Source organism: Triturus cristatus, chromosome 4_1 (genome assembly GCF_964204655.1).
Source record: "Triturus cristatus chromosome 4_1, aTriCri1.1, whole genome shotgun sequence".
Classification (NCBI taxonomy): domain Eukaryota; kingdom Metazoa; phylum Chordata; class Amphibia; order Caudata; family Salamandridae; genus Triturus; species Triturus cristatus.
In genome coordinates, this window is record NC_140585.1 from 918,258,592 (window position 1) to 918,283,797 (window position 25,206).

Below are 25,206 nucleotides of genomic sequence, written 5' to 3' on the forward strand. Positions count from 1 at the left end.
CATTTCTGCTCAAGTCCCTACCTATACAATGACAGAACCTTACCTTAAGTAGTTTCTTGACCAGGATCTTGTCTTTATGCAGAAATGTCTTGTAGGATGTGTAGATTCCTGTGTAAAAAATAATCTCACTTATCACACAACCCCAGAGTGGTGTCTAAAGAGATATTTAGAGAGGAGAAGATACTTTCCATGAGTGGCGGATATCACAAACACAGGAATGCAGCATCCTATATGGTCGCAAACCTCAGAAGCTCTCTAAAAGTTTTTATTGGATTCTGTAAACATTCCAAAGCATAACAACATCCACAAAGGTTTCGGTTGATGCAGTTGACAGCGTATGGGTGTTAATGGTTGCACAACTGTACTGGGCTCGATTCACAGATCGATGCAATGAATGCATCAATCCACTGAGCCGCAACACCCGGTATGGTTAGCCTTGATACTGGAAAAGCTATATGCGTATTGCAAGAGAATGGGTAGTTGGTTGACTAGGGTGTGAGCCCTGATCAAGCAGCAACCATAATTCTTGTCATGGTGAGGCACAAGCCAACTCTAAAATAACCTGTGCCCAACCCTCTGATAGCTTGGCAAAAGACCATTCAGGCTTAACTCAGAGCGACTATGTAAAGTATTTGTGCAGCACTTAAAACAGTAACAAAGTGAAAACACCATACAACAAGCATTGGCATGGCCAATAGGCCTTGCCTTTGGGGCGTTATAAGTGTTTAGACAGAGCTATTGGCTTTGTTAACGTTTTTAATATGTGTTGTAGAAGGTAGCACGCACCACAGCTGCGTAGAGATGTGAAAGGAAGCACGCACCACGGTGATGAAAAAACGCAAATGTTAAAAGGTGGGGTCCATTTTGAAGCTGTGTACTGTGCAATAGGGGGAAAGGAAGCACGCACCACAGCTGTGCACTATAGAGACATGTCAAAGGTGGCACGCACCACAGCTGCGCAGAGGTATTATTTAGCAGCCGGTGCCAGCAAGCACGCACAAAAAGCAATTGCTAATAATTAAGTGCCCATGTGCGCACCGGCAAACACCAGCTCAAATTAAGCACCCAACAGGGGCCTGCGCTACGCCCCTGGATCAAGCGAGCCCCAAGAGCCTGGACTACTACACACACTAACACACTCAAAGGAGCTGTAATACAAGGGACACCTGGAACGCAGCGGCTGATCTGTAGGCACCCTGTAGAGTGAAATGTGCTGGCTTTCTGAACTGTCCCCATGTGCAAGCCTCCCACGGAAAAATCTTTAACAATATTCCCAAAAACAAAACATCTTTTAATGCTCTGGGTGCTTTATTTTGTATAGTAGGCACCTTGTTGGATGTTTGGATGGTTTTGGCATATCAATATAATCAGTGTAGCTGAAAAATAAAATAACGGTGGCAGCGTGGGCCTGTTAAGGGTATTAACGTTCCTGCAGATTAACAGAGCCTAAACACTTACGTCTGTTGCACCAATCTCGGGCAGGAGACAGTGGGAGAGAGAGAGGGGAAGAGTGAAGGGGTGGGTGAGGAGCGAGTGAAGGCAGATAAATTGCAACGATGAGAAACAATACACAGACTGTTTACTGTAGAGCCGTCTGTTGGAAGTGTGGGAGGGGTGGTGTGCGTGCCTCCTGTTACAGTGGCAGTACTGGTGCACTTCCTGTCTGGGCAGAACAGGCTCACAAATGTTGCTGATGAGGATTTAAAAACAAACAAATAGTGTAATAAACGGCAATAATGTCAATGGCAAAGTTGCTAGGAATAAAACAAATTCATAATATTATCATACTATCACGGCAGTTTGTGGCGGAGGAGTTTGTCCCTCGGCCGGGGTGGAGAGGAAGCGCCTTGTAAGGGAAGCTGCAAGGTCCAGTGCCTTGGCGCTTCTGTCAGGGTGCTTTATAATCCAGCTTATGGCGGTGGGGTCTGTCCCTCGGCCGGGGTGAAGAGGACGTGCCTTGTAAGGAAAGCTGCAAGGTCCAGGGCCTTGGTGCTTCTGTCAGGGCGCTTTATAATCCATCTTATGGCAGTGGGGTCTGTCCTTCGGCCGGGGTGGAGGGGATGCGCCTTGTAAGAAAAACTGCGAGGTCCAGTGAGCTCACAAATGCTAAAATCGGAAACCTGGGCATCTGTGTGTGAAATTTGTTTCTTAAACAGAAAACGAGAGAACCACATGGATGTGATGGAGGGGGCATGTGCAGTGGTGAGAAGGAAACACGCACCACAGCTGTGCACTGGGATGAAAGGAAGCATGCACCACAGCTGTGCAATAAGGTGAAAGGAAGCAAGCACCATAGCTGTGCACTGGGGTGAAAGGAGGCACACACCACATATCTGCACTGTGCAGTTTTGTGAAAGGAAGCACACACCACTACTGTGCAGTGGGGTGAAAGGAAGCACTCGCCACAGCTGTGTATTGTGCAATGGGGAAAAGGAAGCACGCACCACAGCTGCGCACTGTTCAGAGATGTCAAAGGTAGCACGCACCACAGGTGCACAGAGGTGTGAAAGGAAGCGTGCACCACGGTGCTGAAAACACATGAATGTTAAAAGGTGCAGTTAATTTTTAAGCTGTGTACTGTGCAATAGGGGGAAAGCAAGCACGCACCACAGCTGTACACTGTGCAGAGATGTGAAAGGTAGCACGCAACACAGCTAAGCAAAGGCATTATTTAGCAGCCGGTGCCAGCAAGCACGCACAAAAAGCAAGTGCTAATAATTAAGTGCCCATGTGCCCACTGGCAGACACTGGCTCAAATTAAGCCCCCAGCAAGGGCCTGCGTTACACCCCTGGATCAAGCGAGTACCAAAAGCAATGTGGGGAAAGGAAACACGCACCACAGCTGTGCACTATGCAGAGATGTCAAAGGTAGCACGCACCACAGCTGCGCAGAGGTGTGAAAAGAAGCACGTACCACAGAGATGAAAAAACGGTAATATTATAAGGTGCGGTCGATTTTTAAGATGGTCCCAAAAAAGAGGCGACTATAGAGGCCAACTACAGAGTACAGCAAATGTCTTGACAATAACATACTAATACAAAGATAACGGTGCAGGAAGAGAGTGCTGACATAGATGAAATGCGAGTGCTGGAAAAGATGCGCACACTCTTGTGGCAGTGGGGTCTGTCCCTTGGCCGGGGTGGAGGGGACACACCTTGTTAGTATCTTATTGTCATGAATGCGAGTGCTGGAAAAGAAGAGCGCACTCTTGTGGTGGTGGGGTCTGTCCCTTGACCAGGGTGGAGGGGTACGCCTTGTAAGGAAAGCTGCAAGGTCTTGAAATGAAACATGATCCACAACTGAGGACACGCTGTGTGCCGCTGCTCGCTCCCGACAGCTAAACGCTGTGGGAGTAAACATTTTCAGAAAAGGTGGGACATGCACCAGCCTTTGGCCAATTGCGTGCTTTCATTTTTGAAAGCCACACACAAAGGCTAATAGCATGTGTGGAAAATCGAACACCACACGCACAAGTTTGCAGAAAGTCTGAAGTGAATCCAAGAGACCTTCTCCTAGAGCAGCGCATGCGCACTGCGCTAGACTCGACCTAAAAAGGATCCCACGTCAAGTTAGAAAAGTTAGAGTACGTTTTAATAAATAAAGCAAGACCAAAGCAACAAAAAACTAATCATTGGAACCGTACAAATGACATTTTACACACTCTAGTGAAAATAGCACCAGAAGCACAATGTGCCAGCTGTGGATATCTGGTAATGCCAGACCGGGAGAAAGTCACAAATTCAGGCCAAACACGATGGAGTGCGGGATGGCTACAGGAATCCAGTTAGGCCTGCTGAACAGAGTACCTTATACCCTGGTTTGCGGAGCGATGCAAAGATCCAATCCATGTCGAAGAAGAGTCGTGCAGTTTGTTCCGAGATGCTTCGAGGCAGCGGTGCGAGGGCCTGCTTCATAGTTGAGGATCTCAATGACTGGGCTTGCGATGTGAAGTCTGGCACGGAGGATAGGGATTGCAGTCAGGGCGATGTGTCAGTTCAGAGGACGGAGTCCGTCATCGAGGCTGCTGTTGACAAAGGATGCAAGAGCCTGTGCTGAGGATGTGTTGCGCAGCAGCGGTTCCGATGGGGCTACACAGGGGACGAGGGACTTTGCGATGGGTCTAATCAAGACAGTAGCGGCGATGAGTCAGTTCTACTCTGGTTTGTGCCGCACAGCAGAGGAGATCTGTTTTTTTCCAGTGGACCCGCAGAGGCTGGCAGGACACCTTAAGCCCACTTCCAAGGGTCCAGGACTGGGGTGGCACCCCTTGGCAGGGTAGACTCCCAGATGGCACAGTCCCGATGCAAGGTTGTTGGAAGCCTGCTGTGCCCGAGGCTTCAGATCAGGAGGCCAGCCAACCAGCCCTTGGAGTCGTTCTGGGTGCAAGATGCAGGTACAGTCCTTCTCACTCAGGCAAGAGGTCAGCACAGCAGGGCAGCAATCTTTCAGAGCAGCAGTTCAGCAGAGTGGCAGTCTTTTCAGCAGCACAGCAGCCCTTCTTCCTGGCAGAGTATCCACAGGCCCAGACGTATACTGAAGGACTGGTGTCAGAGGTCCAGTATTTATAACCAGTTGGGCCTTTGAAGAGGGGAGAAGCTTCCAGAGGCATGCCTTTGACCTGCACAGGTGCCCTGCCTTCCTGGCTCTAGCTCCAAACTAACTACAGGGGGTATGCAGTCCTTTGTGTGGAGGCAGGACACAGCCAATTCAAGTGTAAATGGGTTGGGCCCAGCGCCTCCCTCCCATTCTGCCAGTGATAGCCAATCCAGTCACTTCTAAGCTAAACATTGTGTGGTTGTCTAGGAGGAATATATAAAGCCCAACTGTCAACTACAACCAGTCATGTGAGACAGACTGCAGGCACTAAATGGTTAAGGAAAGAAAATTATAACTTTCTAAAAGTGCAATTTTCAAAATTGTCAATTTAACATAGGACTTCATCATAAGTTAGGTTTTTTCTTTACAACTGTAGGACACCAAACATGAACGGATTACATGTTCTCATTTGGAAAATACACTTATAAAATGCAATTATAAGAGAGGGAGCCCTTGCAGTAGTGAAAAATAAATGTAAGAGTTTTTCACTACCAAGACATGTAAAACTTAAAAGTACAAGTCGTTTTTTTAAAATATGTTGCACTCTATCCTCTGAGCTAGGCTTACCCTACGGGTGACTCATATGTACTAAAAAGGAAGGATTGGGCCTGGCACAAGGTTTACTTTCCCAGGTCGAAATGTCAGTTCAGAACTGCACACACAGGCTACAATGGCAGGCCTGAGACATGTTGAAAATGCAACTTAAGAAGGTTGCACAATCAGTGCTGCTGGCCCACTAGTAGCATTTGATTTACAGGCCCTGGGCACAGTTAGTGCCACTTTAGAAGGGACTTACAAGTAAATGAAATATGCCAGTTGGGTATGGCCAATCTAACATGTTTAAGGAAAAAGCACAAGTAGTTTAGCATATGCTGGCAGTGGTAAAGTGCGCAGAGTCCTAAGGCCAGCAAAAGCGAAGTCAGCAAAAACTGGATGTCTGAAGGCAAACACGGAGGGGGAAAACCGCGCCAAGGATGTCAGGTCTAACACATATATAAAATATACCCACAGTGTAGAAATATGTATGGGATTAAGCACCTCCTGCCATTCATTATAAGGCTTTTGCAAACCACTGAGCAGCCCCTTGACTATATTGAGGAAAGCGGCCTCAGGCCGAGTTCCTCAATAAGGTCACTGAACTTCAAGATGACTTGTGATATCTTTATAATGAACAATAAGGGGTACTTTATTCCTTATAATACAAGTTCACACCATCACCTTTCTCACACACCGCCTAGAACTTTTTCATATGAAGGAGACACGATGTTTGTAAACATGAAGACTAAAAATAGAAGCTCTAGTGCAAAATTAAACCCATGAAAGGGAATTAGAAATTTGTGCAAAAATATATTTAATACAAGACAGATTAAAGAAAAGAAAGACGTTGTAGTTTAGAAAATGTAGAAACATGAAAGGTGTGATCTTTCCTACAAGCGCATGTTGCCATAAATATCTTTTTATGCTGCCATATCTTTTTTTTCCCCATCAGTGTTCATCTAGACAAACCAAGCAGAAGAAGGTAAAGCTAGCTTTTTTCATTTTTAAACTGCAGCTTTAATTATGCTCCATGGCATGCTTTTCCCCCTTGCTGCTGGCTCTGGCAGCAGGCAAGGTCACATCAGAACTCAACTATAGTAAGTTATCACAGTTGAGCAGCTAAGTCATATTACAGGCGACCACAGACGTCATAAGTCACCTGTAATAAGTAGGTCATTGTTAAAGAAACATCCACTGGCTTCCCATTTTGTAATACTGCCAATGTATAGTTTTAGTACTTGTGTACAAAATACTTCGGGGAAAACCCCCAGAATATCTAATAGATTCATTCAGCAGGTCTTAACCTTTTGACTTCTGTGGACTCCCACTGAATCATTACAGGAATCTGGGGACCCCCACTGAGTCACTATTGTAAGCTGGGAACTCCCAGCCAAAGCCATTTCTATTACTTGAACTTGAAAACAATACAAAAAAATACAAAAACAATTATATACCAATCAAATGCTCAAATATTTAAATATTTTGTTTCATTCGCAATCAAATCTAGAAAGAAGTTTTCACTTTTTCCATTTGGTTTATTTGTATACACTTTATTAATTCTAATGTATTCATTTTAATGTTATTTAATTTCGTGACACAGTTGCGGACCCCCTGAGTAGGCTTTGTGGACCCCCAGGGGGTCTTCGGACCACAGGTTAAGAACCACTGCATTAATCAATGACTTTATTCCATAAAGAACTCTAAGCTCACAGAAAATTAAGCAAGCTCACCAACTTACAAGGGGACTTAAGTCATTGCTGTTTATAGAAGAATTACACATACTCCGACCTTTTCTCCTTCCCCTGGATAGTATAATGATATTGGTGGCTCAATCTAGGTCAGACAATGCGATACAAGAATGGAAAAAAAAAAATCACATACAAGATCAACCCCATCTTCATAACTTCAGATTCAGCAAAAGGATATGTTCATAGGCTAGTCTCAAACCGGCCAAAACAGCAGGAAGTTTTAAAAAAAACTGCTTAAATCAATCTAAAATAGTTACTAGCCCTAATTAAAGTCACAATACCCTAACCAAAATATAAAACTTTGCGCCCGAAATTCCAAAGGTAGTTGTCATCGACAAAAAGTTCTAGCAACCCATAGCTAAATCAACAAAAAAACGTACACAATGGAAGCTCAACTCACTAATACAAAGAAGTGCAAGATAGAACAGCTATGCACAAACAGGTGAAGTAAATATTAGCAATAACAGCCCAAAAAAGCTGGGGAAAAAACAGACATGCAAATAGATTTGAAACAGTCACAAGCACTCTGTCCTAGTTTTCAATCGTGCTAAAGCCTTTTGCACTGATACAGTTTCTATGACTAGCACTGCTTCGAATGTCTTTGAATCGTTCACAGCCCTTACGCAACAGAGACCTACTGCAAGGCAAGGTATTTCCAAAAACAAACTTTATTAATGCAAGAAGAATTCATTCTAAAGTAGCATCTTGCCCTACCTGAGCACACATATCATGACATTACCCACAGTTCCCTGATTCCCCGCAAATGTTTATGGGGTCTGTGAATGTGCTAAAAACTATTACTGCAACTTTGAGACATTAGTCCCTGGACAGAAGACATTATGCTGTAACTTCAGAGGGCACAGATGTAAGACTACTTCTCTGCTATTAATAGAAAAAGAGATTGCTAACATATTCTAACGCAGAAGCACAGACAATAGAAACCCCCAAGACCAGGTCTTAAGGCATTAAACCAGCGATAGCAAGGTCAAGTGGAGAGGTGTGGTGCAGCGGCCAGGGCAACTGACTTCGGAGCACAGGGTTCACGGGTTCGATCCCGGGCTCCGGCGGCAGCTCAGCTCAGCACCATGGGACACTGGGCAAGAGCTCACTTACTTTCCATGACGGACCCAAGCACCTTGAGACCCGTAAGGGTGAGTAGTTTGCGCTTTACAAATACGGATTTACATTTGTGAGATAAAGAGGGATAGTCAAACATGACAGAGAAACATCAATGCACTAAATTTCAAATGAAGTTTTATTAAGAAGTCAAACTTCAATGTGTCCCAGAAAACAAATACAGAAAACAGCTGACTAGCAGGTAACTCCGTAGATTACAGGTCTATGCTTCTAGAAGCCTACATTGCTAGGGTAGAGAGTCTGCCACATATCTGGCTATCCTGAAAAGTTACTCTTTCTGCCCTAGATGCACCGCCCTTTAACACAATATCAAGTAGGCCTCTGAATATATCTGAACACATACAGTAATGATGGTTCAAATGAAGTGGTGATCTACTGCTATGAATGCAGAACCTAAAGCTAAAATGCTCTGACCTGCTGATATCAAGTTTGAAAGACCCACTTAATCTGAAATTCTTGAAAGACTTGAAGTAAGGACCAATAAACTGGCTAATATTAAAACCAGCTGTTCACAGCACTTCGCAATGGCAACACTGTGGTATGCTGCACAATATAAAAACGTGATGGGGCATATATTGATCCTACTTCAGGGGAACTACTGGGAAGCTAAAGACATTCAAAGATTCAACTTTATTTCCAATTCAACCATGCCTCCAATCAGGAGGGTGTAACCCAAATTGATGCAAAAATATTAATCTGACTGTAGAATATATAATTATTTAATAATTTCTGAATTTCAGAAAATACGACAATTAAGAAAACTTGTCTCAGGTTGCATGGTTATGCTGATGTGGGGATGAGGGTGTTGCTTTGAACTCTGAATTTCTGGCCCGCACATTTACTGTAAAAAGTAGTCAAAGTGCCTTCTGTAGATCCACGTTAATATTAACTGGATAATGGACGTAACCTTTTCATCAATTATTACACTTAGAAGCAAACAGAAATGAATTGTGTGGGCAGGCAAATACATAAATAAGGTGACAGTCGGAAGCCCACTACATTGGATCAGGAGAGGAGGGAAAACATAGGAAGAAAGTAGCACAGGCTTATAAAAAGACCTATGTAGTTCGTGACTAGGCAGATGCATAACCAGTGAGAAAATAGACAACTGATTCCAGACTGAAAATGTTTTTTCTTTACCAGGAATCGTAAAATCCAACTGAATTCTGAATAAACAAATAGTCGGCATGGTATGAAGGGGGGTCAGGAGACTGACGGACAAGGATCAGCCACTGCCAAGGGACCTATCATCAGATTTAAAAACAGTTTACATGATCATTTGCTGGTTGAGAGCAAATCCGTTAAAAAGGAGATATATTACCTGGTTTTGTGTCCAGTGTTTTTAGCTTCATCAGTTTTTTCAGTTTAACTTGCTTAGGCAAATCACCTGTGTAAAAATCACAAATTTAAAATTACAAAATGCTCAGAACTTCTAATTAACTATTGATAAGCACAAACTAAATATTTAAAGCAACCAATCTTGTTCTGAAAGATGATTATCCGAAGTGAGGACACATTTTAGAATTGTTTCTAGGGCAAGTTATGGGTGAAGAGTTTTTCATCCTAGAGGGACTTAGATGTTAATAATTGGCTGCAATTAGAAGAATGCAAATAAAATAACACTATCAGGGCTTAGGGAAGAATGTGGATTTTCCAAGTGGTAATGATGGAAAATCCAAATGTTATTAAATACAAGGAGGTGAGTATTACGTGTTACTTTCTCACTTTACTCTCATAGCAACACAAGCAAAAAACAACTTCAACCAACAGGGTGTAAATGAATACATTAAACAACTACAAATCCCATAAGGCTTAGAGTTTGAACTACAGAATGATCATTCAAGTTTCCAAACAATGGTTATATAATGGGTGTGAGGTGGTAGTCCTTCCTCTATCTTGATGTGAACAAAGTTAATTATATTTGTAGAAGTAAGGAGAAGAAAGCCAAATAGATAAATAAGGATATCACCAGCACAGACACAATACACCCTAACTTCGGTAGGTTTAAGGTCCAGATTTAGGAAGTGTGGATGGATAACTGAAACGAACCAGTGAAATCGAATGAACGGAATTTTAATATTAGAAAAGGGTATAGAATACAAGGTATCAATAAAGACAGGAATAATGGAAAACAGATTTAAAATAAACTGACCTATTATAAATTACACTTATATCAAATACACGTGTGTTTTTCTAAACGTATAAAGGTAGGGTGATACTAGCCTCCAAGGTGATGACTGTATCAGTAACACCTGGGAAATACATAATTAACGTCAACACTGGAGGCTCCTTTTCTGCAAGTTCAAAGCATACTAATTATAGCCAAGGAAGCATGAGCACTAGACTTGTAAAAAGATTTAAAAAATATAGAAGACAAAACCCAATCGGGTGCTCACATGATACCCTCCAATCTTGCACTTGTTGTAAAAAGGCTCAGAGGCAATGGCTTCCGTAGAGGGATGTGCTTCATAATGAGAGATATCAATCCAAGTTTGGGAATGGACTCATTTTACCCATTTTACTAGACTCACAGTGAGTCGGAGTTGCTTGGTTTCATGAAAGATACATGTAACGGAGATAACGAGGGCCTAAGAATCTGTTCCCATCGCATAGTCTTTCAAAAAACGAACTATACAGAGTTCTGGTTGAAAATGAAAGGAAGGATACTCCACAGAAGAGGTCAAGGTTTTTGTTCTTCTAGAAATAGAGAAAAATACCACATTGGGAGTATACCACCTAGTCGTCAGGTCCAAAGCGTTAACATCTGAAACCCTCTTTTAAATGATATCAAACATACTAACATTGTTAGTTTAGCAGACATACATTTAGCAGTTGTAAATAATTATGTGGTCACTTATTTAAAAAATCCAAAACAATATTTACATTCCATAAAAAGGAGTATTTCGGAACTGAAAGTATACTCGTCTTGATTCCTCGAAGGAGTGTATAAATGATGCGAAGCTCGCCAACTGATTTGGCATTTATATACTTATGGTTTAATGAAGTAGGTGATCTCTGTGTATTCAACATTTTATAATATTTACATGATAACATTAAAGACCTTAGAAATTTTGATATCAGGGAGACATCTGCAGAAAAGGGTTTGATGCTTTATTCTAAACACCAGCTAGACCATGCTGACCAGTGCACCCTATATGTCCCTGGAGCCCAGGGACGATTGATAAGTCTGGTAGAAACTACCAAAAGACTCTGTAAAATAGATAATACTGATATTTTAGACACCATTACATGTAGAACACCTGACAGAATTAGTTTGTGTGGTCAGCTGAGGTGATTAACAAATAGATAATGGACATTTAGAAAGAGGCGGGAATGTTCACCATTAGTAGAAGGCCCAGAAACCATATCTGTGACAGCCAAATGGGAGTTATTACTATGGAGGACAATTCCCTTCTGAGTTTGGTCAAAGACTGAGAAATCATGAGAAATGGTAAGAGAGTAGAGAGGCTCTGCATTCCAGCAGAAAAAATGAGGGATTCAGTAGGAGTCTGGAGGCAAAAAGATCTATCACATATCGAGCCCAGAAAAATTGTTTTGTGTGGAAGAAGGGGGGGGGGGGGTGTAGTTTTAAACTGCTTCATATAAAGAGAATTTCGGTCTGCTATTAGGTTAAAGTGACCAGGAATTTATTCCACCATCACCAAAACCCGAGCGAGACAAAATGTCCAAAAATGTTAGGAGAGAATAGCTAATGCGAGTATTACACTGATGATTGATGTATTGTACTGCTGCCGATTTGTCAATTCAAACAATTACTGAGCAGAAATTGTGTTCTTTTATGACAATCTGAATTGCAGAGCAACCTGCAAGACGTTCCATACAATGTATTTTCAGACTGAACTCTTTGTGGAATTAAAGACCGCTCTTCCGATCCAGGGTGTTTTAGCCACCAAAGGGCATCTTCACCCAAGGTCGATGCTGATCTGGGGACCTCCATGGTTGATATATTGTGATAATTGTTTATAGGGACTGTACGAAGCTGTAATGTGGGGTTGGAGACCGTGGGCTGGTGCAGCAAGGGAATCCTGTGAGCTTCTTTTGATCCAGGACTCGGTCCCTGCTTTGAGGTTAGGCCTGGGGGTGGGGTGGGGTGTGGGTGTGGGTGTGTGGGCGTGTGTGTTCTCTTACTCCCTAACACTGCGGGGATAGTGTTCTGCATGTGGCCACATACACACAGGGGGGTTTGGGCCTGCAATATTTTTCACCTTTCTCCTGTTAAGTTATGGTCATGTTTATTGATTTCAGGCAATGGAACCATATTGTTTATGTTAATTTACAGCGCTGGCCTACCGGCTCTTATGCTAAAACCAGGCAGCTCACTTCATTTAAGGTTTTGGCCATCACTCCCTTTAATGCAAGAGACCTTAATGCCCCTAACAAGAGGGCGATGGTCTGGAGGGCTCTAAGGGATCCACGGCCAGATATTATATACCTACAGGAGGCTCACTTTTTGAAAAAGGACTAGCTGAGGCTCAGACATAAAGCTCATCCCACAGCCTTCTTTGCCTCTGCATCTACCAAACAGTGGGGGTATCCATCTAATTTAGGCGTAATCTCCCTTTTGTACTCTGACACCACTTCTGATAAATTTGATTGGAACCCTTCAAGGAAGACTGGTTACTTTAGCCACAGTATATGCCCCAAATGCTTCTCAGGATGCGTATCTTATGCAATTAACCTTACTGGGTAATTTAATGAAGCATAAAACCCCAGAAAGGTAGGGAGGTGAGCCGGCAGGGTCAAACTGGTGATTTTCCCAGATGGTTGAAAAATACTCTGGGGGAGCAGAGCCAACGAGGCGCATGGTTACAGTTACATTTAACAGAGTCTGAATATGCATATTACTTGCATGTCCATTTGAGACATTCTCACATCGACTATGTACTGGTCAGTACACCGCTACTAGTTGAGATCCAAAAGGCACAAGTAGGGGCAATAGCTATATCAGACCATATCCTCATATCTGTTTGGCTGGTGCTGAGGGTCAGGGATTACTTGCGCTGTTGATGCCTACACCCATTTCTGCTTAGGGACCCAGTGATTCGGGAAGAAATAGGCCAACACATCAAGAGATATTTTAGCTTGAACGAGGGCAGTGATGTGCCTATGGGTATTGTCTGTGACGCCTTCAAGGCTTTAATACAGAGCCACTTAATCTTAGCTGCGGCTAACCGACAGCATCTATGGAAATTAAAAGTTCAGGCACTTGAACAAGAAATACAAGGATTGAAACAAGTGAGTGTGGATAATCTAACTTTGCAGAACACACAAAAGCTCATCGCTGCGAGGGGGAGCCTTCGCATGTACTACACGGAGCTCGCCCATTTGCATTTAAAGAAGAGATCCTATGTTACAGGCGACAAGGTGGGCATGCAGTTAGCCAGGCTGCTACATGGTAGGCAAGAAAAGGATTATGTGAAAGAAATATTCACTCCTACAGGCACCCAATTGACTGATGATACAGTGAAGATTGGAGAGTTTAATCACTTCTACTGCCAATTATATTTAAGTGAGGCTTGTTCTGTGTTCCAGCAACAGCATACCTCAGTGATATTCGTCTCCCCCTAATTAATGGGACCCATTGGGATGTCCTAGAAAGCCCTATAATGCAGAAGGAGGTAAAGAAGGCAATAAAGGCTCTAGCGTGTAATAAAGCCCCAGGCCTTGAATGGTTTATGGGCCAATTGTATTAATAATATTCAACCAAATTAATAGCCCTGTTCAATCATTGTGCAGAAGTGGGGTACACAACTCCCACAATGGGCGAAGCAGTAATCTCGGTCCTTCCAAAACCAGCTAAAGACATGTAAAAGTGTGCTTCATATTGTTCCATAGAGCTTTTAAACATCAAAGCAAATCTGTATACTAAAATCTTGGCCACACACCTTAATAACGTTCTCCCTTCCCTCGTATAGCCACATTAAAGTGGTTTCTGCAGAGGCACCGGAACCACAATAAAATTAGGGCAAGCAACTATCTGGTCGAAAAGGCTACAAAAAAAAAATACCAGCAATCTGGTTGTCTTTAGACACAGTAAAAGGAGGTTGGATTGGTCCTTTCTGTGCTTTATCCTCTGGAGAATAGGCATTGGCATCCGCTTTTTAAGTATGATTTTTCCAATTATGCGGGTCCCACAGTGAGAGTAGCTCTTAATGGCTGAACTTCCCAGGATTTTAGCTTGTACAGGGGCCACAGGGGGGTCCATTATCCTGCTCCTGTTTGTCCTCTTCCTGGAGCCCCTGGCCTGTCAAGTCTAACAATTGGAGTAGGAAGTAGGCATTAAATTCAGAGCCCAAGAATAAGGACTCTTTTTATGCGGATGACGTTCTGCTGACCATAGGGACTCCACAATCGTCCCTTCCTGCAGCAATGGCTCTACAGAAGGCTTTTGAGTTGGTTTCTTAATATAAAACATGTTCAAAGCCTGTATACGTAAGACTTTTGTACAATTTAAGTCTGATTTTGGTCTTTCGGATGGGCCGACTACAATACACACAACTTCGACATTGGGTTACTGAGCCTGTATTCTGCCTGGGGGTCACACTGCTAAGATAGCATTTCAAGGGGGCATGGCTTGGGCAGCCAAGATGGTGTCAGTGTTTTCGGCTGGCTTCTGCAGCACTCGCAAATATCTGCTGCCATCTCTGTCGGACGATAGAACAATAATGGGTGTGGCTCTAATCAGTAAGGCTGAGCCCTTATAGCAATAAAAAAACAAACCACCTGCCAATACTGATAATTAATGATCAATCCAAATTGAAACGGCACAAGACAATAGATCAATGCAAACCGTCACTAATCAATAGTGTTTATTTAGACAACATCATTTTGTTTACTTTCATCTTTTTTTCTACCAGCACTTTATGTACAAAAATTCCAAGAACACGACTACAATAATACAAAAGGAAAAATAATTTTAGGAAATTTTTTGACAAAATCACACAAAGACCCTACTCCCATACATACTGAATCATTCATACAACATTACCCATTCAGCAACAATTAACATCCTACAAACAATCACATGTCCACTCCTTGGATCCCTGAGTCTATTCCCTAACTTGTGGACCAAGGAACTTCAACCAAACAAAGAGAAAGTCTACAAAACAATTAGTTGTGCAAACCATCTAGTCCCAAAAGATTTTTTTTTTTTTAATTCAAATCAATTATTTGAGAAAGCACAACAAAAGCAACATATTTTGAGGAAACAATTGTTTGGTATACAACGAATGTCTACGCGTTTCGAACCCACTTTATTCAGGGGTTCTCGTCAAGACCAAGACACTGTAGAACAAAAGAAAAAAAAGAGAAGATTTTCACTTTAACCTCTTCTGTGCCCATGACGAGATAGTCTCGACATGGAGCACGGTCGCGCTGTGCCCATGACGAGACTATCTCGTCATGAACCCCACCCGCGTGTGAAACGCCCGGCACAGGAGGGGGAAAGGGCGTGGCACCGAAGGGGTTAAAAGAATGACTGCTTTGCTAACCCGCGCCACCACCTTGTTTGAACCTCAAATAGCCATCTTACCTAATCGACTCTCACCAAATGAGTGAAATACAAAAGGGTTCTCTAGTACAGCTGCAGAACAAAGACAAAAAAATAATAAAAGGGAGAAGAAGGAAATCTGTCAATTGCGGGTTCAATATGTATCATGGACTCGAGGATTAAAACCTCTAGAGAAAAGCACTTACTTCTATGATTGCAAAAGATGTTGTGGTGTTGAACACAAAGCCTCTGCCAAAATTGACATTTTTACGTTCTGATCAAGCTGTTTCATCAAATATGCCCAAAGTTCAAATGGAAAGCACATGCGTGTGTAGTAAAACTAGCACACAAAGAAGTTGTAGCGGTTGGCGTCTCTACTAGAAAATCGACATACCCGAGGTAATTAAGAGTGGCGTTCGCTTGGCGTGTGTTTATTCAATGCCTTGTCGCTGTGAAAAAAACGAAGCACCGGATTAGACGGCTATTCGAGAATCAAAAGAGTCAAAGCTGCCAGCACTTTGGCCACTGCCTACCTAATCGAAGGCTATTTCGGCTTTAATCACGGGGAACTTCTCAGCTCAGCGCCCACATAGACAGCTAGGCGATTGTTGGATTAGCCGCCATTGACGCTTACGTACAAAGCGTTTGCTTGGTATCAAGGGAGATTTTGCACAAGATTATGGGATATGTGGTCCATTCTTAGAGTTAGTGTGTATAAGCTGGTTATAAAAATGACAAACACTTCCCCTATGTTGATAGCGGTAATTGGAGATTGTGGTTCATTTCTGAATTGGATGAAAAACATCAGAGAGAATTTACCATCTGGGCAGTTCTTAAGAATCCGACGTAATTGTTTTTATAAAGACCATTACACCTTGCATGCTAACGACCTTGTTGATAAACTAAGAGACCGAGGTTACCCAAAAGAAATTGGTGAGATCAGCCATGAAGAGGGCTTGGTGACCCTGAGGGAAACACTACTAAATAGAAAAAAAAAATCTTCGATGCAACAGCAAGTGTTCGTTACTACCTTTTGTCCGAACTCTAATAATTTAAAAAAAGTCATCAATCAGAACTGGCATTTGGTTAAGAATCTGGATCCATCTTTTTCAAATGTTCCATTATTCGCTTTAAAAAAAAAAAAGAAGCATATTTAATTATGTAGTGCGGGCAGCTCCTAAAAGAGACCCCAAACCAACCCTGAGGGAGCTAATGGGTTTAACACCTGTAATAGGCCATCACAAATGCGGCACATGCGTGTGCTGTGAACAAACAATTGAAGGAGCACTTTTCTCTCATAATGGGATTCATTGGAAGCATGATGCATTTACAAACTGCAAGACCAAATACGTCATCTATGGGATTATATGTCCATATTCGAAGTTATATATAGGAAAAACGAATCAAGAGGTTCGCCAAAGAATAACAACATAAATCTCGTATTAGAAAGAATGTGGAGACTGCTCCATTGGTTAACCATTGGAACAAAAAATCTCATACAGAAAGACTTGCACTGGACAATCATCTCAAAAATTGAACGAGACCCTAGAGGAGGGGACATAGATCAAAAATTATCTCAGCGAGAAGCAATGCTTATTGTGAAATTTGATACTGCAGTATCAGGATTAAATGAACTTTCTGAAATATATAAACTGTAGGGCGCCACTTGATAACGTCTGCAGTCATCTAGCGGAAGTTTTATTATTGAAAAACTCTGATGTTTTTCATCCAATTCAGAAAAGGACCACAATCTCCAATTACCGCTATCAACATAGGGGAAGTGTTTGTCATTTTTATAACCAGCTTATACACACTAACTCTAAGAATGGACCACATATCCCATAATCCTGTGCAAAATCTCCCTTGATACCAAGCAAACGCTTTGTACGTAAGCGTCAATGGCGGCTAATTCAACAATCGCCTAGCTGTCTATGCGGGCGCTGAGCTGAGAAGTTCCCCGTGATTAAAGCCGAAATAGCCTTCGATTAGGTAGGCAGCGGCCAAAGTGCTGGCAGCTTTGACTCTCTTGATTCTCGAATAGCCGTCTAATTCGGTGCTTCATTTTTTTCACAGCGACAAGGCATTGAATAAACAAACACGTCGAGCGAACGCCACTCTTAATTACCTCAGGCATGTCGATTCCCTAGTAGAGACGCCAACCGCTACAACTTATTTGTGTGCTAGTTTTACTACCGCCGCTTGTGCTTTCCATTTCAGCTTTGGGCAGGTTTGATGAAACAGCTTGATCATAACGTAAAAATGTAAATTTTGGCAGAGGCTTTGTGTTCAACACCACGACTTCTTTTGCAATCAACAGAAGTGCTTTTCTCTAGAGGTTTTAATCCTGGAGTCCATGATACATATTGAACTCGACATTGACAGATATCCTTCTGCTCTCGTTTATTATTTTTTTGTCTTTGTTCTGCAGATGTACTAGAGAACCTTTTTGAATTTCACTTATTTGGTGAGAGTCGATTAGGTAAGATGGCTATTTGAGGTTCAAACAAGGTGGTGGCGCGGGTTAGCAAAGCAGTCTATCTTTTAAAGTGAAAATCGTCTCTTTTTTTCTTTTGTTCTAGAGTGTCTTTGTCCTGACGAGAACCCCTGAATAAAGTGGGTTCGAAACGCGTAGACCTTCGTTGTATACCAAACAATTGTTTCCTCAAAATATGTTGCTTTTGTTGTGCTATCTCAAAGAATTGATGATTTGAATTTAAAAAAAAATCTTTTGGGTCTAGAAGGTTTGCACAGCTAATTGTTTTGTAGACTCTCTCTTTGTTTGGTTGAAGTTCCTTGGTCCACAAGTTAGGGAATAGACTCAGGGATCCAAGGAGTGGACATGTGAGTGTTTGTAGGATGTTAATTGTTGCTGAATGGGTAATGTTGTATGAATGATTCAGTATGTATGTGAGTAGGGTCTTTGTGTGATTTTGTCAAAACATTTCCTAAATTTATTTCCTTTTGTATTATTGAAGTGGTGTTCTTGGAATTTTTGTACATAAAGTATTCGTAGAAAAAAAAGATAAAAGTAAACAAAATGATGCATTGATCTATTGTCTTGCGCCGTTTCGATTTGGATTGATCATTAATTAATAGTATTGGCAGGTGGTTTGTTTTTTATTATTATCTCTGCTGACAGGAGCAATCATCACATCCCAACCCCACTTGCACAGTGGACAAGTGCTGGGGGCCAATATCGATCCCCTGGGGATGGAGATGTGACACGCTTTCGGTCAGAACGAAAATGCTCACCACAACATGAGAGCAAGATGGTGGCTGCCTCCTGAACTCAAGCCGCGATGCAACACGGACCCCCAGGCCCAGCAACCTGCAGGCCTTATACCTACCCCAAACAAAAAGCCCTGTGGAGTGGCGCATTGGTGAACAGACCGGCTTCGGTGTTGTTGGCAGGAAATGATTACAGGAGGTACTGCAACATGCCTCCTACTGGATCCCAGGGCCTCAGAGTTGTGGGCCTGAAGTCGCTCAGGCCACTGCAGTGGAAGCAGACAAGGAGCAGCCAGCAGGAGCAGTACCGCATTCTGGAGGCGGCGCTGGGATCCCACTCTTGACAGGGAGGGGCGGTGAAGTGAGAGGCCGCCCACTTTCAGGATAGGGGCTGGAGTTTTCCTCCCTTCCCCACCTAACCTGTTTCTCCTCTTTGCTCCCGAGTGCCCATTGAGAGATTGATGGAACCTAACTGCTGTGGCTCTGGGGAGGGGTTGAGATCAGGAGTGAAGTGCTGACGCTCCCCTCGCCTCCTTCGACTGCCTGGAAGTCTCAGGCGTCTGGGGACGACCGCTTCTACCACCCCCGCTTGGGAATGTATTGAGGGGAGCCTACGATTCATCGAGGAAACTCCAGAAACTGGGGAGGCCACCCTTGCAGTGGAGAAACATGCGGAGGTGAAGGGGGATTTCATTTGGGGGTAAATCATTATGATGTGATCTGATTCTCCCTCAACACACCCATATTCACACACGGATGCCCCCCCCCCCACCATACCCCACTGGCTGCTGGTGCTGCCTTGCTGAGGTAAGCAGGCAACGGAAGATGCACCTACCTATTCCTGCTGACATCGATAGCATGCATAGGAATAGGCGGAGGAACAACGTGAATTTCGGCGCCCTGGCAGACCAGAGGATGCAGAGTCCAGCATTGGGGAGGCGACCTCAATCCCCGCTCCTAAACTTCCCCAGTGGAAATTACCCAACTCTCGGGAGGCTCGCCCTGATCCGTGGAGAAAGCACACATTGCTGAGCCCCCATTGCATCACTGCTGGGGCTGGCGCCCTTGATCCGGAGGCCCTGCTCTCAGAAACTCCTGACCTTATCTGTTCCAAAATGATCACTTAGACGCACTTCCATGACCTCTGGGCCATTAACATGAGCGAGCCGCTCTGGTAACTGGGCACGGCAATTCACAACAAAGGCCTTATTTCTTGGATATGCTTACCTGTCAATGCACTGTTTGGGGTTGGGTGCTGTTTGATTGCTTGCTATAACATAGCAAAGTACATTGAGAATGCTTTTGGGCAATGTAATACTTGTGTAGGGGCAACCTGGAGCCTACAAACTGTCCTAGGCCACATTGGACTACTGCTATGTTTGGGGTTGGGACGACAGATGCTTCAAGGTTGGAGTTATGGGGTGGAGGGCAGTTTGGGGTTGGGTTGTTCTGTCTTTTACGTTTGACTACACACATGGTTTATACGTTCTTTGCACACTACACACATACGCGGCAGCATGTCATTTGCTACTCTCCAATTATGAAGGTCTTCCACTGGACCTACTGGCATCTCCTCTTGGAGAGGACCAACCCCTTGGTCCCCTCTCACATAACTGATGGCTATAGTCTTATCATATAATGTTAACGGGCTACTGGATGAAAATGTTGGCAGTTTTACAGTATGTGAAATGCCTACAGCCAGACGTGGTCATGTCTCAAGAAACTCACCTGTTAAGCATACAATGTTCTTTTCTTTGCTTCTTCAACTAAGACAGAGTGTACCATGCAGTGGCTCACGAGCGGTGGCAATTCTACGACCACGGGGTTCCCGCTGGTGGTTAATGCTTCCCATGGCAACCCGAAGGGCGATACGTGGGATTGAAGGACGTCACAAGGGCTGATCTTAAAATTTTCTTTTGTCTCGTGTCTCCCAGCAGCAAATTCAGTCGACACTACGGGGGCTTTGAGATCTCCTGCTAACCCTTCCTACAGGTACCACTTTGACAGAAGGTGACTTTAATGCCAACTCTGACCCTGTGCCGGATATCTCCGAACCCACCTGATCAGGTCGAACACATTCCACGCAGTTCTTCCTGTGGGCAGACTCGATGAATTTCTGCGACGCATGGCGGACATGGCACCCGCACGTACATACATACACTCACGAATCCGCAGCACAATAAACAATTTTGCATATTGACCTGATCTGGCTACCGAACGTCCTTCACCTCACTCGAGTACAAATCCTTGCCCGAGGCATATCAGATCACGCCCTCCACCTGCTCAAAATGAGACCTGCCCCTCGGAGGAATCCACAAGGCTGCCAGCAAGCCGACCCTTAGATGATCGATTAAAGGGTATGTCTGCTGCAAACAGGCCCGCAAACTGTTGCAAGTGACAGATCTGAAAGCCCAGATCCTTTCCCTGGAGCGGCAGGCACGGCACAGATCCTCAGCTGATCTAAGTCGCAAGAGGACACTGGCGAGGTGTAAACTGCAGCAGGTCTTCCTGGAGGAGGCCAGGCAGTGTTGGAGCGCATCGACCAAACATGGGGCTAAATCTGGTAAGCTACTCTACTGGCTAGCCTATACAGACACAAAATGGAGAATCCCATCCATTATATAATAATAGTTAAAGTAGGTTTATGAACAATGTACTCATGCCCATTCTATGACGGTACTGCATGCCATTAGAGTCTCATAAGAAGTTATGTGTGAAAATCGATTAAGTAAAATTCACCTGGAATTATTGATATTAGGGAGCTGCCATTACCAGCGTTGGTACATTTGCACCATTACGAGTTTTCATCTGTGAAATTGGGTAATAAACCACAAATTTCAGCAGGCTTTCCCATATTCCAGACACTTACCCCGAGATATATGCTCCTAGGTTCTCACTGGAGAAATACGTTTTACCCCAAAGCATAGCTTCCTTTCAGATGGAAGTAACCATACACACAACTATGGCACCAATGACTTAGGAAGCAGCCCACCTCAACCACCCTATTTTTCATTGTCACTTACCTGACATTTTCAGCTCTCCTACCCGCAGGATGTGTGGCCAGTGCTGCAAGGTTTTGATAAAGAATGGGTTTGTGACGCCCAGGATAACATTTGGCCTGAAAAGCAATGTTACTTGTTAACAACACTAGTCATAACATCAGATCAATGTATTCACCCTCTGCACAGCACACCACAGACAGCACTGAAGTGATTCTACTAACAGGATGCCAAATGTCAGCACACAATACATCCATGGCATGCAATGTCGACCGATTTAATCATTTGTTGTTTTTTCTATAACTAGGAGTGCTCTTGGACACAGGTTCATCTCAGACACAGCTGTTTACTCTTTTTAATAATTTGTTCGCATCTGCATGGTACCCCACTCCCCAATCACCGTGCACTGCTACCACATTATCGCCAAGGCTACCTCTTTGCCTTTCCATATTCCTATCCACCCCGTTAAGGTCACTGCCTTTATTTACATCATATAGACCACTCTGTCTACCATGCATATAGCTTATTTCAATTTTCCTGACGTGCAGCTATCCCCGTGTTCCAGTACTGAAAGCCTGACACTGCTCTCCATCCTGAACTGTAGCAACCTCACAAAATAAAGTACTGCTTAAAGCTACCCAGAATAAATTCTCACTAGTCTCCAGGCCCCACATCCCACCCCTCAACCCTTGCTCTTACCTTAAGAAGTCATTGCTATTTCCGACTTGTCTAAAGACTTGTCTCAATCCTAGTCAATGACCCCTATTTCGGATCTAAGCTCCACACAGCTCTGCCGATGCGTTTCAATTAATTCCTATACTGGGATCCACGACCAGCCATGCCAATGCATACTAGCATTATGCTATGTCAGCGTTTCTAAAGCTCCCTTACACCCCAAAAAGTTTAAGGGCACTAAGAGGAAAGGGGAGTGATGCCACTAAGGTAATATTTATTGGCCAGCTACGTTTTTATGACTTTGCAAAAAGATTGCTTATTAATGCTATGGTAATGGGAGGGAGATCCATAGATCTTGTGTCAAATGTAAAAACAAAAAGCACCCCTCCAGCCTCTGGCAGTGAAACCGTAAGCTGTTACAGGTTGCAGACTCCCTGCTGGAGCATATCTACTGATATGCCTCTTTTACAAAATGAACACAGCAACATACTTCTAGCGAAATTCTGGCCTTCAAAGCTGGCCAATAAACAGGGTGAAGGAGGAAAGTGGCTTCGTCAAACTTAAAAGCCAGTAGGACAATTCTTGCTGCCACATTCTGAAAATATCGGTTCAAGGTCCTTCTAGGTGACAGCATTTGGAGAGAAGGTCTTTGGAATCTGCTGTGTGGTGACCAGAGTTTGACTTCACCAAAGGTATACAACATCGAGGTGCTTACTCCGTTCAAATGTTACACCCTGAAGCTTTTATCCCCTTAAGAATAGAGGTGAAGTGCAGAGAGCAGTTAAGCTGCCCATCAAAAGTTCTAAAGAAGACAGAGTAAGCATGGGTGGTGTTCTAGCCCAGTTGCTGGACCCGAAGCATCACAAGCATATTATGATCATGGGGGCAGGAAAGAAATCCACCTTGACAGTGAGAGGCTCCATGGTGCATGGATTTGGGACTGGTGAACATGAGATGTCAAGAGGACCTGCAGGCTGTGAAACAAGAGCGTATTACCTTTAACCTGGAGATGGCCCTTGGTTCTCCACAAAAGGAAGGTCTTCAACCTGAAGCTTGATCATAAGTTTCAACAACCACCTTAGTCGCAAACAGTTCTTTGGGGTTGTCTGACCCTATTTCTGAGTCTGGTCTGAAATTGTACATCCATGGTCTAAAGGAACTTAACGTCAAGAATGGTACTGTAGGCACAACTATATGAAGATATGTTCTTGTGCAAAACCATAGTGCCTGCGCTTCATTTGGTTGCGACTTTTTGGTTGGATTCCCATCTGCTCATCCTCACTGCCCCCTCTGCCAATCCCAATTATTTTCCTAGGTCTTTGGCTAAAGTTTACGGAATTAACAACTGCTAATGTGATATTCAATATTATGTAATGGTTGTCTCGATGTTGTAGGTTGTATTTTCTGACAGATCAACTCATATGCTGAAACACTTCTTGTGTCTTTTACATCTTTTGAGAGGTGGATATATATGATTTTTGTAGAATATAAGTAATGACAGATGTAAGTCTAATGTGGAGTTAGCACAATGCTGTTACTGCATCAATTGGGCCCTCACATTGAAAACAGGATAAAATGTCACCCCTGGATTTAGGCTCTCTGTTCAGACTGTGTGCAAACCCCATTTCAAGAGGTCTCAAACAAGATATTACTCTGTCCACACCCAACCGTCATCTCCGTTTTGTATGAGTTGAACCTCAGCAAACAGGCCCCAATGTACTTCTAGACAGCCATAATGTATTACTAGAGGCGAGTCTGATCCAATCAAAAGTTCATATATATGTAGTGCATGAAAAAAGGAGGCCATGAGTATGGCTAAGCCATGCTCAACACAGACATCAAAATAATATGCAGCAGTGATGAAACTCACAATTTAAACGTATTAATATCGGATGCAAAAGGTTGAAGAAAGACACTTTGGTGAGGCCAGAAAGGAAAGTCCCCGACTAGCCAACTTCTTGCAGACTGTCCGGCAGAATGGTGAGGGCGAGAGTCTAAAACGCTGAAAGTTCGAGATGACTCAGGACACGGACACTGGTGCCATCTGCCATAATTTGCAAATCGACAACAGCCAACACATTTGCTTCAGAGTTCCGGTGTGGGTTAAGTTTGCCTCAGCATCTTCCAGAATGTTACTGTCCTCCATAAATGTTCTGACTTGACCCAATAACACACGTTGTTCTAGAATCTATGGGTCACCAGACTGATTCACAATGAGAAAGGCCAAAAATTGGTTTCACAGCAGTGTCCAAACAAGGATTTTTAAGAGGCTGAAAACTACTGCTTCCTTTAGATGGTCAGTACCTGACCTTTACCAAAGATGTGGTTGTGGATGGAGCGAAGGGCAGATACAAGTGTGGACCCAAATGTCCAGTTAAAGGAGCTGGATAGGTTAATCCTAGTTGGCTGGTCTTTACTTGCTGAACCAATAAATGTTCAAATTGTACCAGGCTTGCTTGCAAACAAAGAAGGGGCATTGGTCCAATTATTTGATTAAGGTGGAATTAAACGAATGCCAGAATTATTTTTATTTTTTCAACAATGTCAAAGAATTACAGCTTTCCTGAAAAGCTGGGCTCTTAGTCCTCCCTGCTAGGGGTTAGACAGCTCTCGCACAATTTAGTAAATCTCTTTATTTGGGTGACTCATCTCTAAAATCCTACTCAAGAAACATTTTGTAAGCACTATGTGAAGCACAGCTTTGCATCTATTTACTGCCCCTTTGTGGGCGGTAAGAGTACCCTTTGAATATTGCAGTGTCTTTCAGCTCTTCTC

The 25,206-nt window shown here is 43.4% G+C and overlaps 1 protein-coding gene across 2 annotated transcripts in view; it reads right to left on the reverse strand.

Annotated features, from left to right (window-relative positions):
- DENND6B (DENN domain containing 6B) overlaps positions 1-25,206 on the reverse strand; it is a 269,659-nt gene that overhangs the window by 36,639 nt on the left and 207,814 nt on the right. For both annotated transcript variants that reach the window (XM_085653729.1, XM_085653730.1), the window contains exons 12-14: positions 21,781-21,875; positions 9,341-9,406; positions 44-108 (exon numbers count right to left, since the gene is read on the reverse strand). In XM_085653729.1, the coding sequence (XP_085509855.1) occupies positions 44-108; positions 9,341-9,406; positions 21,781-21,875 (226 nt within the window). The remainder of the gene's footprint in view (positions 1-43; positions 109-9,340; positions 9,407-21,780; positions 21,876-25,206) is intronic.